The 16,034-nt window shown below is 37.0% G+C and overlaps 1 protein-coding gene across 2 annotated transcripts in view; it reads right to left on the bottom strand.

Moving 5' to 3' along the window:
* Positions 1–13,751: 13,751 nt before the first annotated feature.
* The window catches only part of PTCHD4 (patched domain containing 4), a gene marked incomplete at both ends in the record, with an annotated part of 171,612 nt that continues 169,329 nt past the window's right edge, over positions 13,752–16,034 (bottom strand). For both annotated transcript variants that reach the window (XM_080807055.1, XM_080807054.1), the window contains one exon: positions 13,752–15,385. In XM_080807055.1, the coding sequence (XP_080663181.1) occupies positions 13,752–15,385 (1,634 nt within the window). The remainder of the gene's footprint in view (positions 15,386–16,034) is intronic.

The raw sequence follows: 16,034 nt of genomic DNA on the forward strand, positions 1-16,034 counted from the left end.
AACCTAACATAAAGAAAAGCACAAAAGATCAGATATACCTATTTATTTTCCTAAAATTTTTGTTTCTTCTTCTTTGACACATCTTTTATTTACTGTACTTAAATTCTGTGAATAAGGTAGACCAATTAAATTTTTTTGCAGGTCAGAAATGTGGAGAACCAAATCAACCATTCTGTAAAGACTGATTTCCTGGGGCCCTGGGTGGCTCAGTGGGTTAAGCCTCTGCCTTTGGCTCAGGTCATGATCTCAGGTTCCTGGGATCGAGCCCCATGTTGGGTTTTCTGCTTGGCGGGGAGCCTACTTCCCCCTCTCTCTTTGCCTGCCTCTCTGCCTACTTGTGATCTCTGTCTATCAAATGAATAAATAAAATCTTTTAAAAAAGAATGCTTGAAAGACTGATTTCCTGATATTCTGTGGTAACAATGGTTAATTCTGTATATAAAAACCACAGGGATATGATTATTAAAATATGAATTAGAGTGTTAGAATGAATAGATCATGCAAAGAATGAATGACTGGCTACTGCAATATTTTCTCAAACCCACTAAATATAGGGTACCATTTGCTGGTGCTTGGGAAACTCAAAAGTTTCTTGGGTGTCCAGGCTACACCATGGATTCAGATTTGTGTGCTACAGAATTAATTGCATTCATTTAAAAAAATTAAAAATTGAATTCATTTCTTCCTTCTTTATCTTCAGTGCTACAATCTTATTTTATGTCATTATTACCTTTAACCGTGGTGACTATATCATCCTCTTAATACTTCCTTTGGTCCAGGTTTCTCATCTCCAATCTATCCTATACTTACATCATTGCAGACTAGTATTTCTAAATCCTGACTATAATAATAAGAATAATCCAAAAGTCTATCAAATTAAATATGAATTCTCCAGGATGACATTCGTGGGTTCCTCTACTAAACTTTCTGCTTGTACAAATTCAGATCCTGTACTGGAAATGTGCACTCAAGCTAAATTGAGTTCATTGATCCAGGAACACAGTCTGTGCTTTTGTTTTTTAATGGCTTTGCTTAGGCTGTTCACACCACATGGATGCTCAGGCCAAAAACCCCACCTTAAGTGCCATTTTTTTTTTAAAGATGTTATTTATTTATTTGACAGAGAGACAGCGAGAGAGGGAGCATAAGCAGGGGGAGTGGGAGAGGGAGAAGCAGGCCCCCTGCCGAGCAGGGAGACCAATGTGGGGCTCAATCCCAGGATCTGGGATCATGACCTGAGCCGAAGGCAGATGTTTAATGACTGAGCCACCCAGGTGCCCTGGTGCTGTCTTAAAAAGAATGTATTTCCACCAGGTTTGGCTATACTAAAAATAATCTCTCTAAGTACTCTCTGTGGGACTCTGTAAAAGTTTTTGCTTATATCCTACGTATGACTGTCTTGGGACTTGGAACTTTTTTATCTTCACTCAATTTAAGAGCTCTATCAGCATTTATTTTATTAAATTTGTTGACTTGGTGGTCTAAGCCACTGCCTTTTAAATTTAGCTATACACTGAAATCACTTGTATAGAAATACTGAAACCCGAGTCCCACTTGAAGAGATACTGATTCAATTTGGCAAGTGGTCTGGGCTTTGAAATTTAAAAAAACAAAAACAAAAACAAAACCCAAAACCAAAAACAAACAAAAAAACTCTAGGCCACTCTGATATGCAGCAAATCTGAGGACCAATGACTCTGCTAATCCTGGAATTACCCAAAATGTCTTTTGGAATATGTGTGTGCCACAGTCTCCGATAGCTACTCGGTTGGTAGATTTATGTCCATCTCAATTCTGTGAACAGATGAGTTCTTCAATCAGCTCCAAAATGTGGCTTCCCCAGACCAACCCCAACCTTATCTTTAACTCTAAGCAATATTATTAGGAAATATTAATTTCAGGTTTAAAAGTTAAAATATATTCCTCCAAACTTCCTTATAATCTCACTTGCTAATTTGGGGGGAGTATCAATCATTATTATAATTAAGACAATTAATTTTAGTTATTAAAATTAAGATAATTTTTTATAATTATCAAAAAGAAAAGTGTAGTATATAAATTGATCAGTTTAAAACTATGTACACATATTTCACTTTACTTTTTATGCCTGATTTAGGATGAAAAGATGATATCTTGTACTGGAGGACATAGTACTTCTTTATCAATTGTTTTTCTTAAAATAATCTATAAAATAATCTTAAAATAATCTATAAAAATCTATAATCTATAAACAGGGATAATAATACCTATCTTATTAAGCAACTATTTGAATTGTGAGTAAAACTAATAATTCTGACAGAGATGGTTAGTTTGAGTGTCTTAGTTTGAGTTGTTTTCCTGGAAGGTTTGGATTCCAACTGATCCATGCCCCTCTCACTCTTGCACATTGAAGGACTCCTGATGTTTCTGAGGTGACCAGGTGGCCAGGGCATCTATGACAGAATATGGATGGTGTTCTACCAACAGGAGAATCAAACTCATGCCCTATACTGGCTCTTGCAAGCTCTATATTCTAAGCAGCAAAGATTAGAAATGTGCATATTCACGCTGAATTTTTGGATCCTTGACTTCAATAGGTAAAACACAGAAAAAGGGATTGTGGTGTTCATACTGTGTAAACCTTTCATTGTTTTCAAACCCGAGAATATATCTCAGGACAAGTTTCTCATCATAAAGCCACTTCCAAATGCAATTCTGGTTTCTTGCTTTCTAATAGCCAGCCACTAGACAAAGTAACCACTCTCCTCTGGGTTTCAATGATCTCATCTACAGTAGTCTTCACCCAGACAACTTGCTTTGTGGTCTGTGTGTCCTTGTGTATTCCATATTTGCCCAGATAGACTCTCTGTCTCTATCTATTAGAATCTTATCCAAGCTTCAGTGTGGAGTTTTGCATGATACCTTCCTTGAACATCCCAGGCAGACATTTCTTCAAAAGATTATAGATGCCTCAAAGGCAGGGGCATGGACATTGGTATTTTTCTCTGAGCCTAGCACAGAGACTAAGATAGGTGCTCCTAAGTAGTTGCTGAATATGTGAATACAATCCCAGGCAACCTAGAGCCCACTGTGGATGGGCTCCAGAAACCTATCCACAGTAAAGTTTGATCCTGAAACACAAACAACTTTCTGGTTCTATTTCTTTCTTTCTTTTTTTTTTTTTTTATTTGACAGACAGAGATCACAAGTAGGCAGAGAGGCAGGCAGAGAGAGAGGAAGGGAAGCAGGCTTCCGGCTGAGCAGAGAGCCCAATGCGGGGCTCGATCCCAGGACCCTGGGACCATGACCTGAGCTGAAGGCAGAGGCTTTAACCCACTGAGCCACCCAGGTGCCCCTCTGGTTCTATTTCTTTAAGGGTTAGCAGCCAACAAACTTTTGGACATTTACCTACATTAACATTTTTCTGACCTCTTTCAATGTGTTTATTATTAAAAAATGCAAAATAACTAAACAAACTAACAAAAACCAATAAAACCAAGAACTTTTAGTTCAGTTGTTTATTCTCCTTTGCAAAAATTTTGCATTTGGGGGTGCCTGGGTGGCTTAGTCAGTTAAGTGTCCAACTCTTCATTTCAGGTCAGGTCACGATCTCAGGACTGTGAGATTGAGCCTCATGTCAAGCTCTGCCATCAGTGGAGAGTCTCCTTGAGGATTCTCTCTCCCTCTGTCCCTCCCCCCATTCATGCATGCACTATCTTGCTCTCTCTAAAAAATAAAATCCTTAAAAAAAAAGTTTTGCATTTTTTTGTTTTGTTTTTCTTACTGACTTTTTTTTCTTTTTAAAGTCATCCCTGCCCTTTGATATTTTTTCCATGTAAAATCACATTCCTTTTTATTTCACTGTCAAGATATACGTAGTTCTATGTTCTAGCATTTCAGCTTATTGGAAGGGATATTAGCTTCAACAGAACTTCTTCTTCTTCTTCTTCTTCTTATTATTATTTTTGTAGATGGGACCTTATTCCTGTGTAACTGGTTATAAAAAAGAACTCCAGAAAATAAGATAAAACAAAACAACAAAAACATCCAAATATAGGTCTCACTGACTGAGATTGTGAAATAACTAATTTTTCATTAGGTCACAAGCAGACAAGTCAGAGGCAGGAGGATTCTTTCATTTATTTCATTGAATAGCTATTTATGAGTGTCTGCTCAGCAAAAGGACCTATACTATATACTGCTTGCCATGTCAGTTGCCATTATTAAAAGCAGTAGGGAATTCCAGCTCACTATTCATGTAAATGAGTAATACTTTCCCCAAATTTAAGTGCTGTAAATATCTTCACCCTTTTAGCTTAATTTTGCCAGGCATTATTTCACCCCTTCCTAGCCATGCTCATTCTTACCTGAAGGAAAAATATGTTTTAGTTACTCTAAAAAATTATTTTAAAAGTGAGGAAGAGTGAACATATTTGAGCAAAGGAATAAAACAAAATAAATTAATGACTCTAAACTTAAATTTAAGATAGGAAAATGGCTATCGAGTAAACTCAAACATTTCTATACGAAATTCTGGACACTTTTCTTTTAAAAAACATAATAAACTATAATAAAATATATTAGAGTTCTTTATTTAGTCATGCAAATAATGTCAATAAAGAAGTCTGAAATGACAGGGTTCTAAAGTAGATTGTGGATTATTAAATTGTTTCAGTATAATTTTGGTATCAGGTGTACTTAAATCTTGTGACTTCTGGTCATCTATGTATTTCTTGTAATCATGCCACATTATTTATCAGAATAGATAGTGAACTTGGGTATTCAATGATTTAACATTCTTGGTTTTAATGATTTAGAGTGGTGCTGACAGCCCATGAATAATTTTGCTTGGACTTGAAACTGTATCACGTGCATACGGGGTGAAGGATATGCTTTGTGAGTGAGCCTGTGGACTGCTCGAGAGCCACCAACCTATTCTTTATTGTCTTCATCCCCGTAGCTCTCACAGGATTAAAAAAATTTGTTGGTTCAAGCACCTTTACAATTTATGTTCTTAAAGTATTACAATGTAATGCAGTGAGAAGTTAAGCAAAAATTTTTTTGAACTGATTATAAATTGCCTTAGACATGAGTTAATACAATTATTAGGTGTCCTAAAGGGATACCTACATATTTCAGTTACACAATAATTTGTATGTTATAAATATTTGTGAACTTAGAGTTTCAAAAAAATATGCCTCAGAAATGCCAAGGTATTTTGTTTGCTTCAGAATGTCTTATCTGAAATAGTTGATATATATTATCATGGTATTCCTAAAATGCATGTATTCATGGATTTTAAAGGATTATTAATTTTAATTAATAATTTTTAGAACATGTGATTCAATGAAGGACTGAAGAAATATAGGTTGTTATGTTACATTGTGATGTCATGAGATATTAGGATTAAGAATTTTAATTGTAGTTTAGAAGAATCTTTCCCTAAGGAATAAAAAGCCCAAAGATCCCACTGACATTAGATCAAGAAGTCATGTATTATGATATTCCGTGGGGCATTTAATATTAATAGGAAACTACAGTGCATCTATGAATATCCTAGCCTACAGCATTTGGGATTGCAATCTAGAAAGAACTAGCAGTCAACTGACCTTAGGAACTAAAGAGTAACCACCAGGGTCACCTATCACTATTTTAATATGCTGTTCCTTATTATGACTAATGGACATAGATTTTTGTTGTGGTTATTAAAATAAAAGGTCAACGTAGCCAGAAATACCGTAAGTAATTTTGCCTAGTGGCATTATAGTAAATATAACTGAGATGACATTTTTGCAAACAGCTAAGATTTTATTGTTAGTTTTCTCAAGGTTTTTACCTTTAGGCTTTAGATCATAAATTTCTTTAACAATGTAATCCTGAGGAATTTAACTAAAATTATTATATCTTCATGTATCCAAAGTATGAAAAGAATAATGAAGTTAACAAGGAAGTATTTGCAATGTAATTTTCCTTGAATAGGTTATGAGATTAATTATAAAATGTATGTTTACATGGGAAAATCTATGGGAAATAATTTGTTAGGTCTTTATTTTTATTATAGTTAGAAAAGCCTAGTTTATAATTTTTTTTTTTTACTTACAGAGAAGAGAGACAAATTTTGATAATGCGCCAAATTCAGGTAATTTGGAAATTTCTGAAGGACTCATATAAGAACATTTGCTTCTTAGTAAGATCTGAAAGAGCACTCAGGCAGTTCTCTCCTTTGAAGGTATCTTGGGATGAAAATATTACTTAGGTAAATTTTTTCTTGATATTGACATTTTTGTTCAAAATTCTTTTTCAAGTGTTCCTCAATAAGTAGCTTTAATATTAGAGCACAAAGTACCAAATCACAGAGCAGAGATTTACATGGTGTATTAGTGTATTTGCACTACTTTATGAGTGAAAAATGAAGCTCTTTTCATGAACGAGTTGTGGTAAGAAACTATATGTCATGGAATATTAGAAGAAAGAATGTTTAGGGGAAAGACAGCTGAAAGTGGTGGTTTGCTATGAGATTTGTATTGATAAGACTCTGGGTCTCATAATATCGTACTTTTCATCATTCCTCTTTGTTATAGAAATTAGTATTCTGCTTAGCCAGGAGAATAAGTGGGCTTTTGTTTTAGGAAAGAAAAGGAAATAAAGTGCTCAGCTTCTACTTTCATTTCCAACTTGTCTACGCATGGGTGAAGATTCTTTCCTCCCCATAGTTTTCTTCTCACTGATTCTAACGTTTCCAAAAAGTGACCTGTGTTTTAGGATCCTAATTTAGGCAAAAATAATAGTGATGGTATCCAGTGGAAAAGAAGACCTAAGTAAAATGCCAAATACCAGTAACTTTGTCCCTTTCTCTTTCTATTTGCTTAGGGTAAATGAACAAACAAATTGAATTTTCCTTCCATGGATAAGAAGTGCACTTGAATTTTTACTGAGTTACTCACAGATTATTGGACTGTATACCTCCCTAGGTAGACCACTGCCTCAAAGTCAGTGTCAGGGTATTCTCTTTCTGAACCAAGTTCCATGTTCTGGAATGTCTGTAAAGAAACAACCAAACAATAGCCCTGAGAGATTTCACATTAAGAACATCGTAATAACCAGAATGCACAAGTGGGACTGCACATGGGGATATTCCCTTTACATTTAGATGGACTAAACTTGGAAAGTGAAAGAGCATCAGGGAGAAGTGATAAGTAATACAGCTTTGTGGCTTTAATATATTGCCATTTAATTAAAGGCTGCATGCCATTTTTGTCTTTAAATACCCTTATGAGGTAGCTTGGAGAGATCTCTGCCCTTTTCAAACTGTGAGATTTACTATTTAAGAGCAAGGAAGTCTGTTGCTGGAAAAAAACACATAGTCAACATGAAAGTATAATAAAAGTTGTTGATTAAACTCTGCTAAAACTTTGGGATAATTGCATTGATGAGGTTAAGGTCTAATTTATCAGTACCTAGCACTTGTATGTTTGAGGAGAAAAGATACCAGAATTTCCTGATTCTGCCTCAAAATAGATGTTGCACACTGTGTCAGGGCATGAGGGAATAGGACAGTTTGGTCTTTTTCTAGCTCTCTCACTGTGGCTACCAAATGGCCAGTGAATCAACCAAATAGAATGATGGAAGGTATTTCAGTTTCTAGGTGGAGATCCCACTGACTGTCTTAGGTTAGATCACTTAAATGCTCCCCACAACATAGTGCAGGCTGTCTCTGCCCAAATCCAAGTGAAAGCTACACACTCATAGTAAACACCACTTGTCTTTTATCCATGACAGTCTCTCCTCCTTACTCCTAGAGTTCTTATTTCTCCTCTGGTTTGACAGATCCCTGTGGGTAATGTGGTGGTCTAGTAACTATGGAAGCAGAAGGAAAGGAAACCATACCATTCTTCTATCTGGCCATGCCATTAGCCATGGGCAAACCCAGAACACGATTACAAATAATTTCTAAAACCCCAGATTGGATAAGTACAAGCGTGGGACACGGAGCAGGAACCCACATACCTGGTAGAGGTTCTCACTCCTCTGTTTCTAAAGTTTCTTTCTGATTTTTAAGACTTCATAATTAGCATGACCTGTGAACATTTTCTTAAGGAAAATTTCAACTGGGAAAAATAGTAGGGACTGACTTGCTATAATTTATAAAAGTGCAAAATTACAATGATTTTTTAATAAATATTTTTTATATTAAAAATATCTACCTTATAGAGGTTCTTGGTTTAGGATATAAGCCCATTTAATTTTTATAACATCCTTAGAGGTGCAGAAGAGATATGCTTATCCACAGACTAGTCATCTGTACTATTCCAGTACATGATTTTTGACTGTATATATTTCTTTCTTTGAATAGTTTTCCATTTTATAAGAAAAGCAAGTGACTTTTCTGTCAGTAACAGAGAGGTCCTCATTAAATACAGAGAAAACATCAAAAAATTACCTGTGATGTCTCAAAGATGCACACAACAAAAGAATGCTAGCGGCCATCTCTGGGAATGAATAATGCTTTTCTGGGTGCTTATTTGGAGCTTCTTTTGAAGGAGTCTCCCTAGTATCCCACTTTCACCCACAAAATGATCTACCGCTCTGGTTTATGCATGGAAATTCAGGAGCTTGCAAAGATCGGGTTATAAATTTGACATCTGAGAAGACAATCTTCAAGTGAAATATATTTGCATATGATCAATTTTCCTAGCAGTTTAAGAATCTGTAGTTTGAGGCACCATGCAATTCTCTGTCCTGGATCCTAAACTCTAAATATGTGGAATTATCCCACCTAGTCTATCACACCTACTTACAGACAGCTTTATTTCTAAGCATGTGGGCTCGTTTCTCAGGATTCTTTCAAACTTATTTCAAATGTCATCTGAGCCAACTACACAAAGCTTTAAACACAGAATACCACCACTTCCCCTTCTAACTAAAACATGATGGTGGGTCAACCCTTGGCCATTTAGTTTAGAAATCAAAGAAATTTACTGCTATTAAACCTACAGATAGTTCTTCCCATGGTTGACCTGATGCACAGAGTCTTTGTTGTTTCATTTGTGATTTTGCAGCTGTCACTTGGATAAATACATTTGCAGTCATGATTTTGGAGACAACACAGTAAGAAAAAATTAGCTCATTTCCGCTATACAATGTATTGGCAGATCATTGCTTAAAAGTGTTGGTGTAAATGCCTGCAGCGCAGTGATGATGCTGAATTTTATTTTCAGTTCAAGATGGGGAGATTCCAAGGGCATACCAATTCAGCTATAGACAGGTTTTGAGTCAATGTCATAAAATTTGTCACAAAATTATTTTGTAACACACCAAGAGCAAGACATATTTTTTGTTCGTTTTGCTTTTAACGGGAATAAGAGTGCTTCTAAATCTCTTTTGGGAAAAAATGACAATTTTCAGGTTCACATTTGAAAGGATTATCAATACCATTGGCAAACACCAACAGAACAGAGAGCTCTCTCTAGAAAAAGGTTGAGCAAATCATTAAGTTCTCTAATTCACAGGAGACAAGATCCAAATTCCAGTCTCAAGGTATTATATTCTCTTGTTCACTGTGAGATCAGCAAACACAAGACATTAAAGTATGTGTGATTACTGACTAACACAGAATCTGCTATGTCATTTACCTGGAAGCCAGATTTAGCCTCTAGGATTTTCCAGAGGACATTCTAGAAGAGGCTGTTGTCATTGACACCCAGGGAAGGCAATTTTTAAATTGTTCCCCTTGGGATGGAACTTTCTGTGGACTTTAGGCCTTTGGGACCAAAACCTACAAGGCATTTATGAATAGCTGATATGAGAATTTTAATAAAAGTTGCAATAACCATGAAAATAGTGTTTTAAAAAATCTATGTACTATTAGTAACAATGCATGCAGAGTGCCAGGCATTCATAACTATTTGGTTATAAAAATATGTGACTGTAATTATGGTATTTACAGTCAACTTATAAAAATACATGTAATTCTGAATGGCAATAGTTAATCCCTAGCTCTAACCACAAACCTGAAAGGATTAGAGGATTATTATGGGAAAGTGCATGGATAATTACAAAATGGACAAAGCTCTCACCGTCTCAAATTCAACATTCAAGAATGGCTATTCTAGCATCATAGGAGCTTCATTTGTCAGAATTCTTCTAACCTCACAAGGTAAAACCGAAATTCTGTGGAAATAAGTAGGGATCAAATGGGAAAGGAACATTTACATGACACAGCCTTCGTGAAGAATAATTCTTTCATAGAATAGTCATGCACAACTGTCAGAGAGGTTCACTATCCCTGGAAGAATTCATGGAATGACATTTAAGCACACCTTTCATTAAAAAAAAATTAGACATAGTCTGGATTAACCAAATCTTTCCATAATTTAGGTGAATACCTCTTTGGAGCTTATTAACCATCATGGAGAGTGGAGTTCTTATGACACTTTCTACTTCAAATTTGTATTCTGATGGAAGGAAACAAATCCACATTGCAGTTTAAATTCAGAAAAGGTGCTTTTTTTTTTTTTTTTTTTTTTTTACAAACTTCTAAAATCTCTCTCTTTAAGGGACAAACACATTTCAGCAAAATACAATATTCTACATAGATGAGATACTTCCCACAGGTTCTTTTCTTCTAGGAGATGATCAGTCATCTTCCAGCAGTAGGTAGGTTCTCAGTTTGAACACCATCAGTATTTCACAAAAGAACAAAATGATGGCAGTGAACTTGAAAAACTAGGGTGAGTTGCCCATAAGCTGCCCCAAAAGGCAGAGGTTGGGCATTACCTGCAAATCATGATCTCATACGTTAAGATGTATCTTGACATTTAGTAATTGGATTTTTGGAGATATCTGCTGCACAGTGAGGTTGGGAGGTTAGATGATGCTTAGTTAGATTCCTTCCAGGCTTAAATTACTTCCTAGGACTGAGCTGGGGGCATTTTGGATGGTAAATTAACACTTCCAGAACAAGAAATTCCATTTCAATGAATTATTGCTACAATTTACTAAAGAGTACCATGGTGTCCTGGAAAAGATAACAACCCTTCCAAAATTCCACCCCTCTAGTCACTCAGATAATGGGAAATCCACATTTATTTTTACTCACTCTGATCCTTGAAGTCAGAACCTAACAAAGAACCATTTTCCCTCATCTAAAAAGAGACTGTCTAGATGGAGGTATGGTATTGGAACTGCCGTGGTGGTTTGGCAATCTATGCCACCATCCTCACATGTATTTGGCAACTGGCATGCTTGATTCTTTCTTTATAAATCAGCCTGCCAGTCTTCTTTGTATGTGGAATTGTCTAAAGTAATAACGAAAATAATGACCCAAATAGACAAGCTTTTTAAAACTTGATAAATGAATGGAGAATGGCATCACTCAGAAAGAAATGGAGCAATAGTTAATGGAATTTCTCAGCTGATTACCGCCATCTTTTGAAAGGGATATAAAACAAATCTTCGCAAATGGTAAGTAAACTATGAGAGAAGAATCCTCCACCCTCCCCGCAAAACCCAATTCTTCAGAAATTTCTACATCAGATATGAGATCATGGTCTACAGGTCTACCGGTGTCAAATACCATTTCATTCTAGCAGAGCCCTTCAGGAGGCAAAAGGCTAGGGTTATCTAATGTATGAACAATATAATAATATTATATTAACAAATAATGAATGAACAGTAACTATATGTTTATCACAATTGTATTCCATACTTGATCAACTGATACTCAATCTACATGAATACAACTGAAAAGACAAGAATCATTTCTAATAGAAACTCAGTAACCTCAAGGTAGGACAAAACAAACTTTATTTGATAAAATAAAATTTGGTTAAATGGTTTTCATTTTAGAGACCGTTCTTTCCCTTAATATCCTGGTGAACTCCTTATTCGGAAAAGTACACTTGTCTTGTTGTTTTGTCACTTCATTAATCTATTAACGTCATTTCCAAAAACCTCAAGCAGAATGGAATGGTTTGTATCTCTTTTCTGAACTTAACAAAAACTGTGTTTTTGTTTGTTTTGTTTTCTTTTTCCCAGATTTTAATATTTCAAATTCAATTAAAATATACAACCAAAGTTGGCGGGAAACAGTAGCTCTCTTCCAGGTAAAAGAGCTTACTAAAAGACTTTAGAATCACTGGACATTTGTTCAGTCCTACCTGAAAATTAACTTATTTTACTGCTTGGTGTGGGAAAAGGCATTTTCTAGTAATTTTCTGTGACAGGAAACACAGCATTAATCCAAGTAAGTACCCAACAGACTAAGTCTATCTGCTGGGGAACAGTTTTAAACGTTAATTCAATGAAAACATTTACCTCAGTACTTTTTCTGAGAGAGAACTCAGCAGCAGTTACAGTTCATATACCACCTGTGGAGAGCCATGAACACCCTGGGCAGTAAGCCAACTGACGAGCACTTTCCAGGTAACAAGAACAGCGATATTGCAAGAAGCTACAAAACAACATTGCAGTAGTTATAGTGACCACTATTACAGTGATCATGGCCTGGGTCAATGTGCCAAATATTAATGCAAGGAGCACACTAGACTTTATAGGGTTAGAATATTTTCCTTATGCTAAGAACCAGTGGATGGCAAATGATGAGTGGTTATGATCCATTTATTCCGTTTCATACTACAAACACTTCCTAGTTAGAGCTCCTTTATCCCATGTTAATGATCTATATTCCATGGCAGTATATTTCATCATCTAAAATGAGAGCACTGTAACTATGGTATACCCCAACTCTCTCTCTCACATACACACACTCAGACACACACGTGCACCCTTATACACACATGTATGGACAATATGTATAAAGTGCTCATTTGCAGTGGGTAAGCTCTCTGAAAGCAGCCAAATCAGCCTTTGCAAATATATAGAACCATTCAATGTCGATGAAAAGCCTTATCAATGGTTTAGCTCCAACATGAAATTTTAACCCTTGTCCATATAGTAATTGGTTTAAATGCCTTTTGTATTTTTTGCTAAGTCATCCAAAGCAAGAATCTCAAAGGCTGATGTGATATGTAGAATCTAATGGGACTCACATCTTTATTTTGCTTCTCACACAGTTGGGTAATACTCTTGCTACTGAAACACGAGTTGATTTTGAATTGCTACTGATGCATCTGTATTTGGCTAAGACTAATTTGGCTTTCTAGAGAAAGCCCAGCCCATCGGCAAATGGACACTTCTTCCACACAAACATCAATGTACGCTAAAGACAAATCTAAGTATATGTATATATAACATATATACATATATATGTACACATAAAATGGATTGGGAAGTCCTTTGGTTTAGACGGGATTAAATATGTACTTCCCAAGTGCATAGGTTTCCTTTGACCAACCTGTTCAAAACAGAAATAAGAAAAGTGCCATGGCAATTTTGACATTTCCTGTCATTTTCCCTATGTAGAGGCTCCCTTTCCTTTTCTCTCCCTCTTTCTTAAGCATTTTATTTTTGAAAGTGGTTAGACCTTTTGGCCGTCTAATACTCCATTGATTCGTCCATTCCTTGGAAGAGCTCTAAGATCAGATCCACAAACTTATCTTTAGTGGAGAACAAGGTTGCAAAGAACATTTCCCTCTTCTTTGATTCTCTCTTCCCCCCAAGAAGTGGACACCTTGATGTGTCATGACAATTCACTCTTGATCTGACTTTCCTTGTTACCCCTGGCCAGCCCAAGCAGCTGAGGTCTGAGCTTTACTCTCCCTGCATCGTTGTGCAATACTGGAAAAGAAAAATAATCCATTTGTCTACACCCTTCAGACTGTGGTGACATGATCAGGGTTCTCTTGAATTTCTATGCATTCAATTTCCTCTCTTTCCTTTCGTTTGGCGCGTTTCTTTTTCTTGTGGTGCTTTTTGGAAGGGGGGAAAAAGGTTAGGAACACAGGTAAGATAACAAAACAGTGCAGAAGTGTGCAACCCCCAGTGAGCAGCAAGCATTTGAACAGTGTGAAGGTCAGGTTCGAAGGCACAAATAGGAGGGGGACCAACCCAATAAGAAAAGAAGTAACATTTTGCAAAATGGCTGTCCCATGCTCTTGCAGGGAGCTTTTTATACATTGTGTTCGGGTGTGCTCAGTTGCTAATACAAATGTGTAAAGCAGTGGTGCACAGTGGTCAATGGCAAAATTTAAAGTGTAGATAAGGCACAAGATAGAAATGCAATCCATGTCGACGTTCCATAATGTCATTAAGCCCAGAACGCCCAGCTCAATTGAGGTGACACTAAGGATCAGCCAGAAGTTTCCCAGAGGGTGGATCACTAGGAAAAAAGTCAGGATTAACACCAGAAGAACACCAAAGCCTGCAATCAGAACAGGCACCGTGACAGACAAGCCATAATGATCCATGAACACAAAGGAGGGGTTGAACACAATGAATCGGATGCTCTTTGATAGAGACAGGGGCCTCAACTTTTCCAACACTTCTATGACTTCCTTCTGCTTGTCTCTGCTAGTCCTGGCCACCAGATACAAGCGGGAAGCAATAATGTTGTTTTCATCCCCTGCCTTGGAGAAGATGATATCGTTCCGAAAATGCTGGAATTCTGGCTTTTTTAAAAATGAGCTTTGTAGGACACTGATAAAGTCACTCTTGTTATTGGCACTGATGTTGCTAACTTTCAGGAACTGATAATACTGCTCCACCCAGGACACTGCCGTGAACCCGCTACAGAGTCTCCGTATATCCTCTTGGACGCTGCTGTTCCAGTACTCCAGGGGCTCGTAGATGTAGAACCCTATCACTGGGCTGTAGTTGCTGAAATATTTCTGCTGAACCATGGCATAGGAAACGCTTGGGGAGTCACTGGCTAGCAGATGGATGATGTTGGCTCTGTCACTGATCTGCAAGCACCCCATGAAGGAGAAGGAGGCGTAGATGAGATAGAGGATGACAACAAATGGCTTCACGTAGATATTGGTAATCCATTCATTGTAATGCTCACGGAGGAAGTGCTGAATGAAATGGTGCTGGTAGGGGTTCGTCTCATGATGGGATGTCTGTTGATGCCCATCACTCATCACTGTCTGGAACCACACAGGTTTGCGGTCCAGGTATTCTGCAGAGGGGATCTTACAGCAAAAGATGCTGTGGTAGCGGTTTTGCTCGAGTTGGCCAGCGAAGACCAGACAGGAGCCAAAGAATGAGAAAATGTAGAAGTAGTTCAACAGAATGGAGACACACATGTTCTGACAGAAGACCTTCACAGCCTCTATGTTTGTGAATGGGCTGGCACCCATGCCAAAGGTAATGAAGTACAAGGAGCTGGTCATGGTGTAGGTGACCATCACATCGGAATAGGCATCTGCCACCCTGTCTTTGAAGGGCAAAGTCTCTCTTGTTCTGCGCCATCCAGACAGAAGCTCAAATACTCCTTTAGTTCCATGACCTAGTTTTTTTAAAAAAGAAAGAGAATAATTGTTTTATTATCTATTATCTATGCTAAGCAGTGCTTTATACTCCAAGCAGCAAAATGCTATGATCCTCCTATCAGGGTCTCAAAATTTGAGTTACACCATGGGATATATTTTGTCTGTGTGTCCACTTTAACAAAGTCCAAATTAATTGGTATTCTGGGTAAAACAAAACCCGTGTTGTCTGTCTTATTAATTCGACAAGTTGTAAATACAATTGACATTATTATGTGATTTTTTTTTCTTCCCCTGCACACGTGTTGTCTCCCTTAATGGGTCATAAGTTGTGAATGGCAGGGGCTATTATTCATGCAGCTTCAAATGCCCTTCCACACCAACTGAGTGCTTGATCAACTGAGGCATTGACCGATAGTCCCGAACCTCCATTTCAAGCTGACTTACATGCTGATTTAGGGAATCATAAGATGATTTTAAACACTTAAAAATCACTTTACGTTGACTTTACGATGTTAATAATCCGGTTGATGGCCAAATGGCTTAGAATTCTGTTCCTGTAGATTTGATTAATTAACATTAGATGTGAGTTGAAAAACTCCGCCAGGTCACGTACAAGGCAGGGCAAAACCTTTAGGGTGAGAGATCACAGTAAGCATTTCCTTTGGG

Source organism: Martes martes, assembly GCF_963455335.1.
Source record: "Martes martes genome assembly, chromosome: 6".
Lineage (NCBI taxonomy): Eukaryota > Metazoa > Chordata > Mammalia > Carnivora > Mustelidae > Martes > Martes martes.